Consider the following 12,232-nt stretch of genomic DNA (forward strand, 5'->3'; position numbering starts at 1 on the left):
AGTGTCATTTCAATTTGGTACGTGTTACAGCTAGTGTCTCCAGGGAAGCACTCAGCTGGCGCCACAGGAATTTCCTCTTCTACATCAATGCCTGCCTCCTGGGCTGGACTCTATCTGTGCACCTTGCAGGACCTTCCGGAGACACCTCCTAGGAAAGGTTTTCCAGAACACTCTAAAGTAATCAATTTCCAGATTTAGCCAACAATTACTAATACAAAATTCTTCCTTAAACATAACCAAATCTGTTGTGATTTGGATTTATTTTCATTTTTCTCTTACACTGCCATCAGTAGAAACAGGACAATAACTGGTCTTTCTTTCAAACATGAAGACAAACATGGGTTAGACAAAGATAAGACTTCCCCTAGTGAAAGTCCCTAAAGGTTCAATGCCATACCCATTATGCCAGGCCAAGCCAATTCTTCATGATCATCCCGCTCCTTTCCTGGAGCCAAGTGGTTGAAGCGATCCAGGTGCTCCAGCAGGCCACCCAGCAGGGGGACGGCTCCGGCATCTTGCATGAGGCCAGGATTTTTACTGAGTAGAAGTACTATAGAGACCACTAGCTCTGGAAGGAGAACACCTACATTTAAGAAAAAAAGGTGTTAAGATTTAATTAGAAGTGTTTATCCTAGAAAAGCACTTTGTAACCTTGTTCTATATTTAAATTCCAAGTCATAAAATAAAGAATGCCTGTCTGTTAGCATATTTCTACAGGACTTTTTTTTTTTTAGGAAGAGACATATAGTTATCAAACAGAACCCCTCTGAGTTACAAATATATATATATATATATATATATATATATATATATATTTTTTTTTTTTTGTACCAGGGATCGAACTCGGGACCTTGCGCTTATGAGGAAGGCGCCAGAACCACTGAACTAAATCCCCAGCCCTAGAAAAATATTTTTGAAAAACACTGTGCCTCAAACACAAAACTATGAACTACAGTCTTTTATTTGGAAAAGAAAATATTTACCACTATGTTTACCATCAGAAAAAAGCACTCAAAAGTAACATTCTAATTTCACCAAATTAACTTTAAAAAAAGATTAAGCAATATTGGAATGTGTTACGGTCTTGAAAGGGACAACTAATGTTTATACTGTTGGAATAAAATGAAACAATGGCTGGGCATGCTGGCGCACACCTGTAATCTCAGCACTCAGGAGGCTGAGGCAGGAGGATCACCAGACATTCAAGGACAGCCTAGCTACACAGTGAGTTCAGGTCCAACCTGAACTGAGGCTCTGTCTCAAAAACAACAAACAAACAAATAAGAAAGAAAGAAAGAATCACCACTGCTGTCATTACTGAAGTGCTAACGGTGGTATACAAACATCAACCACCAACTGCATGCATAATGATACGGCTACCATACAGAATGTCTCATCACCAGAACTGTCAGTAACAATAACAAAAACAAGAGGACCAGAAAACGTACAGAAGAAACAGTATGCTTTTTTATCAGGAAAAGATATATAATTTAGCTTTCCTTAGTCTCCTAAGGAAAGCACGTGTCCAAGGCAGGAAACAGGAAAGGTACCGGTAAAGTCTCCTTCCACAATGCAGGCCACCTCGGCAAAGTGTCTCCAGCTGACAGAAGCCACGCTGGCTGCCACAGGCAATATGTCTCCAATGTGTGTGCACAGGAGGGCTGTGTACTTCTTCAGCAAGGAGCCGACGCCCATTAGCTCAGGACCTTGAAGAAAGATTTAGAAAATGTCACCTTCACTACTGAGAACTATCTGTAAACAAACTGGACCGCTCTGCTCCACACTCCACTCCCAGGGATGGATCTTTTGCCTATAAAAATGTCCCCAAATAGGAGCCTTTTCACACTCAGTCCTTGGCTCTTTTGTACTTTATGTAACTTGAGGAACAGTGAATTCGATTATGTTGAATTTTATACCCTGCACCATATAGTACCTAAAAGTTTGAGTCTATAAATACTGAAGTCCTAACTTAAGAGAGATTTTAGACTTTCTATCTAGTATCTAAACACTTTTCTTAAATCTTGCAAACTGTTCCCAATAAAGAAAACTAGGCATTTTTCAGTCTCATAAAAATCTTTAACTTTCTGCCTACATGGTTCTTAATAGCTCTGCATCACTGTAACGTCTGTCTTCAAGATAGTCACTTCTTGGGGCGGGGATTTAGCTCAGTGGTTTCACCACCTGCTGCGCAAGCACAAGGACCCAAGTTCAATGCCCGGTCCCAAAAACAGAAAAAAAAAGACAGTCACTTCTTTCAGACTATAAATTTGCCTATTTGAATCTAGAGGTTTCTGTCATAAACAAATGTCTAACTCTTTTTAAGAAATAATTTATTCTTTTTGTTTGTCAATTTAGCTATAAAATTATCAAAGAAGCAGCAAATGTTTCTATCCCTGGAAGCACAAGCAACATGGAAACTCACTGGAAATATCTGAGGTCTGACCAATACTTTCCCCAGGATACAGTTTACTGATGAGCAAACGCTGAAAACGCAGCAGCAAGTCCAGGGAAGCTGATCTTTCACAGTTGTGTTGTTCAAAGTCCAGACAGGATGAAATCCGACGGGCAACATCTTTCAATCTGGCTACAGTCTGAGAAGCAATGTTTCTATGTAGGAGAAAAAAGAATTGCAAATTGAACGGGTTATTTCTGTTAAAAAGACAGGGGAAATGCCAGATGTGGTGGCACATGCCTGTCATCCCAGCACTTGGGAGGCTGAAGTAAGAGGATTGCCACGAGTTCAAGACCAGCCTGGGCTACAATAGTGAGTTCAAGGCCAGCCTGAACTACACAGCAAGAAACTGTCTCAAACAACCAAAAAAAAAGGACAAGGGTAAAGGGTGGTGGCAAATCACAAGATAATTAGTGTCAGAACCACAGACCACATGTGGAGGCAAGATCCAGCTGACTGCCCTTCCCAAATGTGGCAGCTGTACCTGTGCAATAAGCATTACCTCAGCCAAAGCTGAGCAGAGTTAGGCGTGGTAGCTTACACCTGTAAGCCTAGCACTGCGGAGGCTGAGAAAGCAGGGGCGAGAGCTCAGGCCCAGCTCAGTCGACTCAAAGACACAGCACGACTCTCAGTGACACAACAAAACACAGAAAAAGGCTGAGAGTGCAGTTCAATCCCCAGTATCATCAATTAAATAAAATAAAATGCCTGAGTAAAGAAGCACATAAGATTCAAAACATATAATGATGTTCCTTGCTTTACAAGTTTGCTTCTATAGAGCCTTGTAGAATTGTCCAAATTAAGAATGGATCTTACTCAAAAAGAAACATTCCTGGGCCAGGGATTTAGCTCAGTGGTTCCACCACCTGCCTCGCAAGCGCAAGGTCCCGAGTTCGATCTCCAGTACCAAAAAAAAAAAGAAAAGAAACATTCCTATATAAAACTGGTCCATTATTTTTTTCTCCAAAACTGTACTTAAAGTATAAATTTGACCTACCCTTAGGACAAGACTCACCTGCACTGCTGTATCAGCCTCGTAGATCTACTTCAGCACCCACTCTGAGATGGCACCAGGGTGGGCCACGCAGGGGCACCCAGGGTGCAGGGAACACAAAAAGGAAGAGCAAAGGAAGTACCAACATCCCTACATCAGCATGACAGGTGCCCAAAGAACACAGAAACCAGGAAAAAAGCAGCAGCTCCGATCCCAACAGTGCGATGAGACGAGCCAGTAGCCATCAGCAGATGGGAAGAAAGGACAAGAGACTATGAAGTACAGTTAAGAGTAGTGAATATTTCTGATTCCATACACAGAATGCAAAAGAACAAGGGCAGAGTGACCAAGACATAGACATAGGAAGGGGACACTGCAAGTAACAGTGCCAGGCTGGTGGGACCAGATTTTGCAACACCAAGCCACTGAGGTTTTGAAAGGAAAACAACAATTTGTGTTGGAAGAAAACAACTCTCAGGTTAACATGAATGCAGGTCAGAGGGAAAGGGCAACACCAGTCTCCACAGGTGAGGCAGGCCTGATCTCTGGTACTGAGAACACAAGGGATGAAGTAGTTTACTGGAGGCAGAAGTCAACAGAGGGCAGACCAGAGCCAAAGCAGGCCTGGCTCCAGATCCATCCCACAAGCCCCATCCCAGGCAGGAATGCACATGCGTAGGCTGGTCAACATGTATCCCTGCTCTCTCACCAAAAACTGGCCTGGGCCTGCTGTACAACACAAAGGGCAAGGGCATGTTTTGGCTCCATTTCTCTGATTCCCAATGTTACAGCAGGTTTGCTGAGAACAGCTATCAGTGGTACCTGCCCCATGGCTCACACCAGGGACTGTCAGCAATGGCCACAAGGACAGGAGCAGGGGCCAGAAAAAGCCAGGGGTTGGGAGTCCTCCAGAAGCTTGACTTACACCACGGACCTCCTCAGAAGGAGCAGGTTCGTGCCTTCATCACACACCACAAAGATGAGCACACTGCCGTCTGACCTCACCTTGGTACTCCACTACCTGGTAACCTGCCCTGGCAATATCCTAAAAGAGGAAACAGGTCTAGAATTTGGCATTCAGCTTGAAGAAGACACTAGTACCAAAAATTTTTACTTTATATACTATCATTAAATTTAGAACCATAACCAAAAGTTTCATTCCAGTGGGATTCACTAATTACAAAAAAGCCACAGGTCTTTATTTTCAAGTATGAATAGTATCATATGGCTTACTGCCAGCATAAGAATGAACAGTTTCTCTCAAATTCGTTTCCCAGCTTATTTTGGCAAGGAACAATTTCTTCAGCCCAAATTTCCTAACGAATAAAGTACTTTTTTTTTTTTTTTGGTACTAGGGATCAAACTCAAGACCTTGCACTTTCAAAGCAGATGGCAGAACCACTGAGCTAAATCCCTGGCCCAGGAATAAAGGACATTTTATAAAATGTCTCTAAAATCTCTTCTATCTTTAAGATTGTTTCTCAAGAACTGCATCAGTCAATTCAACACAATGTGAAAAAATAAAATGATGCCTATCCATCCCAAAGGAGGGCCACATTGCCTATGTTCATGAAAAGAGAGTGGATTATTACACATTCTGTTCGCCAAAAAGCTGTGAGTACATTTTTCTTTTTCAATTTCCTAAAATTTTCGTGAGGTAACACATATCTCTATACCTAACTTTTGGTTTTATATTTTTAAATTGGTGCATCTCCATTACACATGTGTTGTGGAACCAGTGCGCCACACGGCGTCTCACATGCCACAGGGACGAAAACACATTCGGGAAAGAGGAAGATACAGAAGGTGACCTTTAAGGATAGCGTCCAGCAAGAGAAAAAGCCCAGCAGTTTCACATGAGTAACCTAAAATTTTCTATTTGTCACAGTAATAAAAGTAAAAAGAAACACCTAAAATTAAATTTAATACTCATCCCATGCTACGGTTTGGGTACGTGTCTGGCAAAAGCCTGTGCAAGAGACTGCTCAGCTTGGCACTGCTGGGCTGGAGGAGCCCTGCAGGAGCAGGGCCTGAGGGGGGAGCCAGGTCACTGCGGGCAAGGCCTGAAGGGCAGATAGGGACCCTCGCCCTCCCCTCTCTCTCTGCTTCTCAGCCACAGGATGAGCAACTCTGCCCTATCATAGGTCCTGCTATGACACACTACCTGACCACAGACAGGCCCAAAGCAAAGGAGCCGCCAGTCACGGACTGAAACCTCTGAGGCTTCAAGCCAAAGTAAACCTTTCTTCCTTGTAAGTTGTGGATCTCAGGTATTCTGTCAATGACAAAAAGCTAACACACTGAAAATACTACTGTTTCGACATGAAACCACTGGAGGAAAACTACTGAGACATTTTACAATTTTTTTTGTTTTGGGTTTTTTTTTTCATTTTTTGGTACGGGGGATCAAACTCAGGACCTTGCACTTGCAAGGCAGGTGGCGGAACCACTGAGCTACATCCCAGGCCCTACGTTGTTTTTTTCATATTACATCTTCAGAAGCCATCACATATCTAACCTGTTTAACACAACTCAATTTGGATAATTAAATTTAATTAAATTTCATCAGAAATATTTGATCTAGGCTGGGGATGTAGCTCAGTGGCGCCATGCCTGCCTGGCAAGCACAAGGTCCTGAGTCTGATTCCCAGTACCAAAAAGAAAAAAAGAAATATTTGATCTGCCCTGGCCTGGCATGGTGGTACATGCCTGTAATCCCAGCACTTGGAGGCTGAGGCAGGAGGATTGCCATGAGTTCAAGGCCAACCTGAACTACATAATGAGATCCTGTCTCAAAAAGCCAAAAAAAAAGAAAAATATTTGATCTGCACTTAGACTTATGAAATGGTCAGCTGAAAAAGTAGATTCTTATGAGAATACTAATTCTAATAACTGAATTAGGTGTACATTAGTTATAATTAATAAAAAGTAAACAAATAGCCAAGTGTGTTGGTATACACCTATAATCCCAGCACTCAGGAGGCTGAGGCAGAAGGACTGCCATGAGTTTGCAACCAGCATGGGCTACACAGTGAGTTCAATGCCAGCCTAAACTGCATAGTATGATCCTATCTCAAAACAAACAAACAAAAAGTAAATAAACATGCAATTGCTTTTTTCATTTTCTAGCAAATTTCTTTCACAAATTATACTGCTTTCCTGTTCTTTTTGAATTAACTTTTTAGCCAACTGTGTCTGAACTCGGGCCCTTGCCAAGGTTCACCTCTGCTGACAGTCTGAAGCCAAGGAGTTTTAACTCCTCCTGATCTGGCCTTCAAAAAGGATGCTTCACTGTGGTTTTTAAATTAAACACTGTCTTACAAAGATATAAAGATACATATAGATATAGATATTGATACATAGAATTAGGCAATGATACAACCAACTTTTAAAAACTAACCTTACCATGATGCTTTTTACTTGCAACTACTGCTTATTAATGAGGATAGGAATCTTACATGATTATTCCACACCACAATTTTCTTCCATGGAAATTTTTTAAATCTCTTCATATACTCCAACCACTCTTTTCATCTATATTTAAGGATCTGCTCTTTACCCTAAAACCTACCCTAGGTAATTTTCAAAGAAACTCTTCAACAGCCAAATATATTTTTAAGACTCTAATGTTACATTTCACTAAATCAATAGGAAAACCAATAATTACCAATTAAAATATAATACGGTTAATAATACTATTTACCTAAGAAGTTGCTGTATGAGCTGGACCAGAGGCAAACATTGTTTGCCAGAAGACTCATAGATCCCCGTATTAATAAGGTCTTTATCCAGAGGAGTCCTACTTCTATGAAATGTTGAGGCATTTGCTTCCTGTTCATCAATTTCTTTTTCCTTCTGTGCTTCATTTTTGGCTTCAATATCCTATAATTCATTAAACAGAAAATTGGTGACCACGATCTCATTAGCAGATGTGAAGTCACATTGGGCTGAGCCCTGACCCCTGTGCCCAGCTGTCTCAGCCCCTGTGACCTGGCAACACTGGCTCACACTTGTGCGCACACACGCACGCGCGTGCACACGCACACACACACACACACACACACGAAATCCCAGCAGCCAGCTGACCAGGTTCTAAACTATTCTTCTTATAGTTCCAATGGCCAGGAAACAGCTGACAAGAAACAGGCTGAAACACACACACATAGGACAGGAAACAGTTGACTCACACACACACACTGGTTCAAATAAAACAACAAAGCCACTCTGGGAAACTATAAACAAATGGGACCCAACAAATTCCACTCTAAATTAGTTAGGAAAAGAAAAACATGTTTGCTAAAGGAGATGTATATACAGCATGATGATAGTGAAAAACCAGAAACAATCAAATGTGACAAGAGAAGAGTTAATAAACAGTGCTATAGAGCCGGGGATTTAGCTCAGTGGTTTCGCCGCCTGCTGCACAAGCGCAAGGAACCAAGTTCGATCCCCAGTACCAAAATAAATAAACAAACAGTGCTATAACCACAAAATGAAATACTTCATAATAAAAAAAAAGTAGTGACATATGCAATGAAGTTAATGAGTCTGAAAATCACTATCTGAGGCAAAAGACACAAAAGAGAAGGTTTCCCTAGGATTCCACCTATGTGATACTCTCAGCAAGCACCATTCAGCTAATCGGAGAGGCAGGGGAGTATCCTGACTGGGTGCAAAAGGGCACAAGGACCTTGCTGAGATACAGAAATGCAGTACGGGATAAAATGGGCATGTGTCACATTCATTCAGATATGTAAAGCAGAGCACTTTATCACATTTCAGTAATATCCCAACAAGTTTTTTAATCAGTAATCTAAGAGAGTTGTAAATAAAGAAAATATATGGATGTGACTAAAGTTTTATACTTTAATTTTGGCAATAATTCTAGCAACGGGTCTGATCTAAACACACGAGTGAGTGTACTTTTCAATCTCCACTCCCTGCTAGTACAACTAACTGCCCCACTGGTTCTCCTGCACCAGAGGATCATACCTGGATTTCTGCAGAAATGGCTGCATTTAGGGCTGACTCTAATCCTCCATCAGCCATCAAGCTGCCCACCAGCAGATCAATCATGAATCGACGACCTGGACTTATGTTCACTTCGTTGCCTGAAACTGGAAAAAGAAAGTTTATTTGCCAATGTGCGTGAGGAGCTATCTCCTCCCACAGACCTGCCTGCGCCTCACCCACTCCCTGGCCAGCCCACCTGCGCAGGGCAGGAGAGCAGAGAGCGCACGGGCCCGCTCCTCGGCTGTGGGCAGCAGCACGGACCAGCCACTCTGCAGCACGGCCTGGGCAGCGGACTGCACAGTGCTCAGCACGCCCACACTGCTGGCCAGGGTCACAACGGTCTGCTTCAGGCTGTTCAGGAGGACACTGCCCAGACCTAAACCAAGGAATTCCGGGTCAACCTGGTGACTAATGGCAGCATGCAACTGAAAGGAGAAAAACAATTTTCACTTAGAATAGCTAAAAACAAACGACTTTTAAAATCTTATTAAAGACTCAATAAAGGGCCAGGGACTTAGCTCAGTGGTTCTGCCGCCTGCCTTGAAAGCGCAAGGTCCCAAGTTCGATCCCCAGAACCAAAAAAAAAGAACACTGAAGGGGAAAGGGGGAGTTTAGGCATAATGCATTCGAACAAGGGAGGAAGTAAAATCAGCTGAAATTCAGTTGTTTTGGTAACTGTGATTTTAGGGCAGTGCTACAGGGAGCCACGCCTGCTGAGCAGTTTTCACAGCCCAGCCGAGAGGGCTAGCACTGTCTCTCAGCCAGGTCTGCCTCTATCTCTCCCAATCTCCTGCTGTCTTATGCAGTTATTTCACCAAATACAACAGGAAATCCAAGGCTGCCTCCCTCAATGAATGCCTAGAAGCCAATTACAGCAGAAATAACACAACCCATGTACTCTTACCTGCACACAAAGACTGGCTTCTAAAATAACTAGAAATTAACTGGACCTAATTCTTTAAGCCTCATACATATTAATTCATCATGATCTTACTTTAAAATACTTTTTTTTTTGGTACTGGGGAACGAACTTGGGTCCTTGTGCTTGCGAGGCAGGTGGCAGAACCACTGAGCTAAATCCCCAGGCAAAAAAACACTTTAAATGTTTCATTTGCTATTCACCTAACAAGCTCAAACCCATACCCTCTGATATGCATGAAGACTCATAAATTCCTAGGATACTCATAAAAGGAGCAGAAGGAAAGGAAAGCACAGACACCTGAAGTCGTAGAAGATTCAGCGTCGCCACAGCCATGCACTCTTTCTCTTGCGGTGGGGGCCAATCTGCAGCCCCATCCATTCCCTCAGTCACCTGCCGCAGCAGGAGATCCAGCTGCTCAAAAGTCATTGAGCAGATGTCCACCACAAAAGGGACACGGAGGCCGATGGACCACTCAGAACACGAGGACCAAGCAAAGCTCTACGGAAAAAACACAAGAACTTATAATGAATCCGCAAATTCCACCACTGGTCTGTTCCACAGGAAAGACTTATCAACTCTGTATGATGAATATGCCTTAATGTATATCTCAGCCATCCCTTTAATTGCCCTAATGCATATGTACCGTCATGCTGTCTACCTCACATACTATCAGTTTACAGTTTCCTTTCCCACTTCACCAATCCCATCTCACATCTGAAAAAGTAAAAAAGGTTTTTAGAAAATCTTTTCACTCTCAGAATTACTAGTACATATTAATGGATGGCTGTGTGGCTCTGAACCCACTTAAAGTGGTACAATAACAAGTCTTAAGTATACATGAAACATTAGGTGTATATATACTACCTTCCTCACAAGACAGAACAAATAATCAACAAGGATCTAGAAAAACTGAACAATACCATCAATGAACTGATCTAAGGGATATTTATAGAAAACCTCACCCAACAACAGCAAAATAAACATACTTTTTAAGCAAACACAGAATGTTTACTATATCCTGAAACACAAAACAATTCTTATATTTAAAAGAATTAAAATCATAGTCTTTCCAGCTCAAGAGGATTAAACTAGAAATTGGTAACAGAAAGATAACAGAACAATCTCCAAACACTCTAAAATTAAAAAAACATTTAATAATTCACTGGTCAAAGAGCAATAGAGAAATTAGCAAATATTCTGAACTGAACAAATATGAAAAGTTATCAAAATCTGTGCACATAGTTAAACCACTAGAGAAAAACATACAGCATCAAATGCTTATATAGCACAAAAGAAAACTCAACAACCTAGGATTCCACCTTAAGTAACAGAAGAAAAGCTGTGAATGAACCCAAAGCAAACTGAAATGAAAAACAATTTAAAAAAGAACAGAAACCACTGAAATTGAAAGCAAGAAACAACAGCAAATTAACAAAAGTAAAAAACAGTTCTTTGAAAAGATCAATAAAATTAAAAAGCTACGGGGCTGGGGATTTAGCTCAGGGGTTCCGGCGCCTGCCTCGCAAGTACAAAGTCCCAAGTTCGATCCTCAGTACCACAAAATAAATAAATAAATAAAATTTAAAAAATAAAAAGCAGGCCGGGGATTTAGTTGAGTGGTTCCACTGCCTGCCTCGCAAGCGCAAGGTCCCAAGTTCAATCCCCAGTACCAAAAAACAAAAGAAAATTTTTTTAAAAAGCTATGGAAAGATGACCAAGAAAAAAAATACAAGTTACTAGTATCAGGAATGAAAGAAGTATTTCTGCACAGAATACTGAGGAAATTTTTAAGCACTAAAATCAGACATCTTACAAGAAATGAAACAACTCCTGAATATGATAAGTCAGAAAAAAAAAAACACCCAGGGAAGAAGATAACCTGAAAATTAACGGACTAAAAGGAAAACAACATAATCATATCATCCTAGAAGAAAAAAAAAATCTGACAAATTTCAGCATCTACCCATGATAAACTTCTCCAAAAAGTAAGAATTAAAGGAAACTGTTTTAATCTGATAATAAGGCATCTACAAGAAAACCCCACAGCTAACACAGTAGCTGATGGCAGAAGACTAAATACTCTCCTGCTATGAGCAGGAACAAGGAAAGAATGCCCATTTTCACCACTTCTACCCAACATCATAGAGAAGTCCTGGCCAGAGGAATAAGGTAAGGAAAAGACATAAAAGGCACACAGACTGAAAAGAAAGAAGAAAGAAAACTGTCTCCATATGCACACAGTATACATATGAAGAAAACTACAATGAAGGCCACAGAACTAATTCATGGTTTGGTACATCTGCAGGGCATGAAGACAATACACAAAAATCAACGGTATTTCTACATGCTAATAATGAACACATGGAAACCAAAACTGCATAAGATACCGAACTTAACTATACACTGATTACCTGAGCTGGCCCACACGCAATTCCAACTATGTGTTTGGTGTCCAGTCCTGGCAGGGCAGCAGGTTCTGGCTTAGTCACACGCAAAGTGTCAAAGTGCTGGCACTGGTCATTGCTCCCCCAGCTGTGCACCTCACTGTCCTCAGTGAGAGCCAAGCAGTGGGTAGAGCCTGCAGCCACATCAATCACCTTCTTCCCTATGAGAAAAGAGACAGGAAGCAGCTGTGAGCCTGCACCTTCTGTCCAAGAAAGGACACTTGCTCCCAGCTATGGGGTCAGAGGCATTTAGCAGTAACCACTTAAGAATAACTTGTTCCTTTAATATTAAGCACAGTTCATTTGCTTTGAACACTATTAAAAGTCATGTTTGTCAGCTGTAATTTGTGAAGACCCATAGCTTATAAATAAACTACTGCTAGGATCTGCTGTTTCTTTCTCCTCCT

At 41.5% G+C, this 12,232-nt stretch overlaps 1 protein-coding gene across 4 annotated transcripts in view; it reads right to left on the bottom strand.

Annotated features, from left to right (window-relative positions):
- The window catches only part of Herc2 (HECT and RLD domain containing E3 ubiquitin protein ligase 2), a 184,582-nt gene that overhangs the window by 119,217 nt on the left and 53,133 nt on the right, over positions 1-12,232 (bottom strand). For all 4 annotated transcript variants that reach the window (XM_004872187.4, XM_004872188.4, XM_087210102.1 and 1 more), the window contains exons 16-23: positions 11,793-11,986; positions 9,679-9,879; positions 8,656-8,884; positions 8,439-8,563; positions 7,150-7,328; positions 2,423-2,607; positions 1,551-1,706; positions 398-583 (exon numbers count right to left, since the gene is read on the bottom strand). In XM_004872187.4, the coding sequence (XP_004872244.2) occupies positions 398-583; positions 1,551-1,706; positions 2,423-2,607; positions 7,150-7,328; positions 8,439-8,563; positions 8,656-8,884; positions 9,679-9,879; positions 11,793-11,986 (1,455 nt within the window). The remainder of the gene's footprint in view (positions 1-397; positions 584-1,550; positions 1,707-2,422; positions 2,608-7,149; positions 7,329-8,438; positions 8,564-8,655; positions 8,885-9,678; positions 9,880-11,792; positions 11,987-12,232) is intronic.

This window comes from Heterocephalus glaber, unplaced genomic scaffold (genome assembly GCF_053883595.1).
Source record: "Heterocephalus glaber isolate CG9 unplaced genomic scaffold, H.glaber_assembly_v1.0 deba00001111, whole genome shotgun sequence".
Taxonomy (NCBI): domain Eukaryota; kingdom Metazoa; phylum Chordata; class Mammalia; order Rodentia; family Bathyergidae; genus Heterocephalus; species Heterocephalus glaber.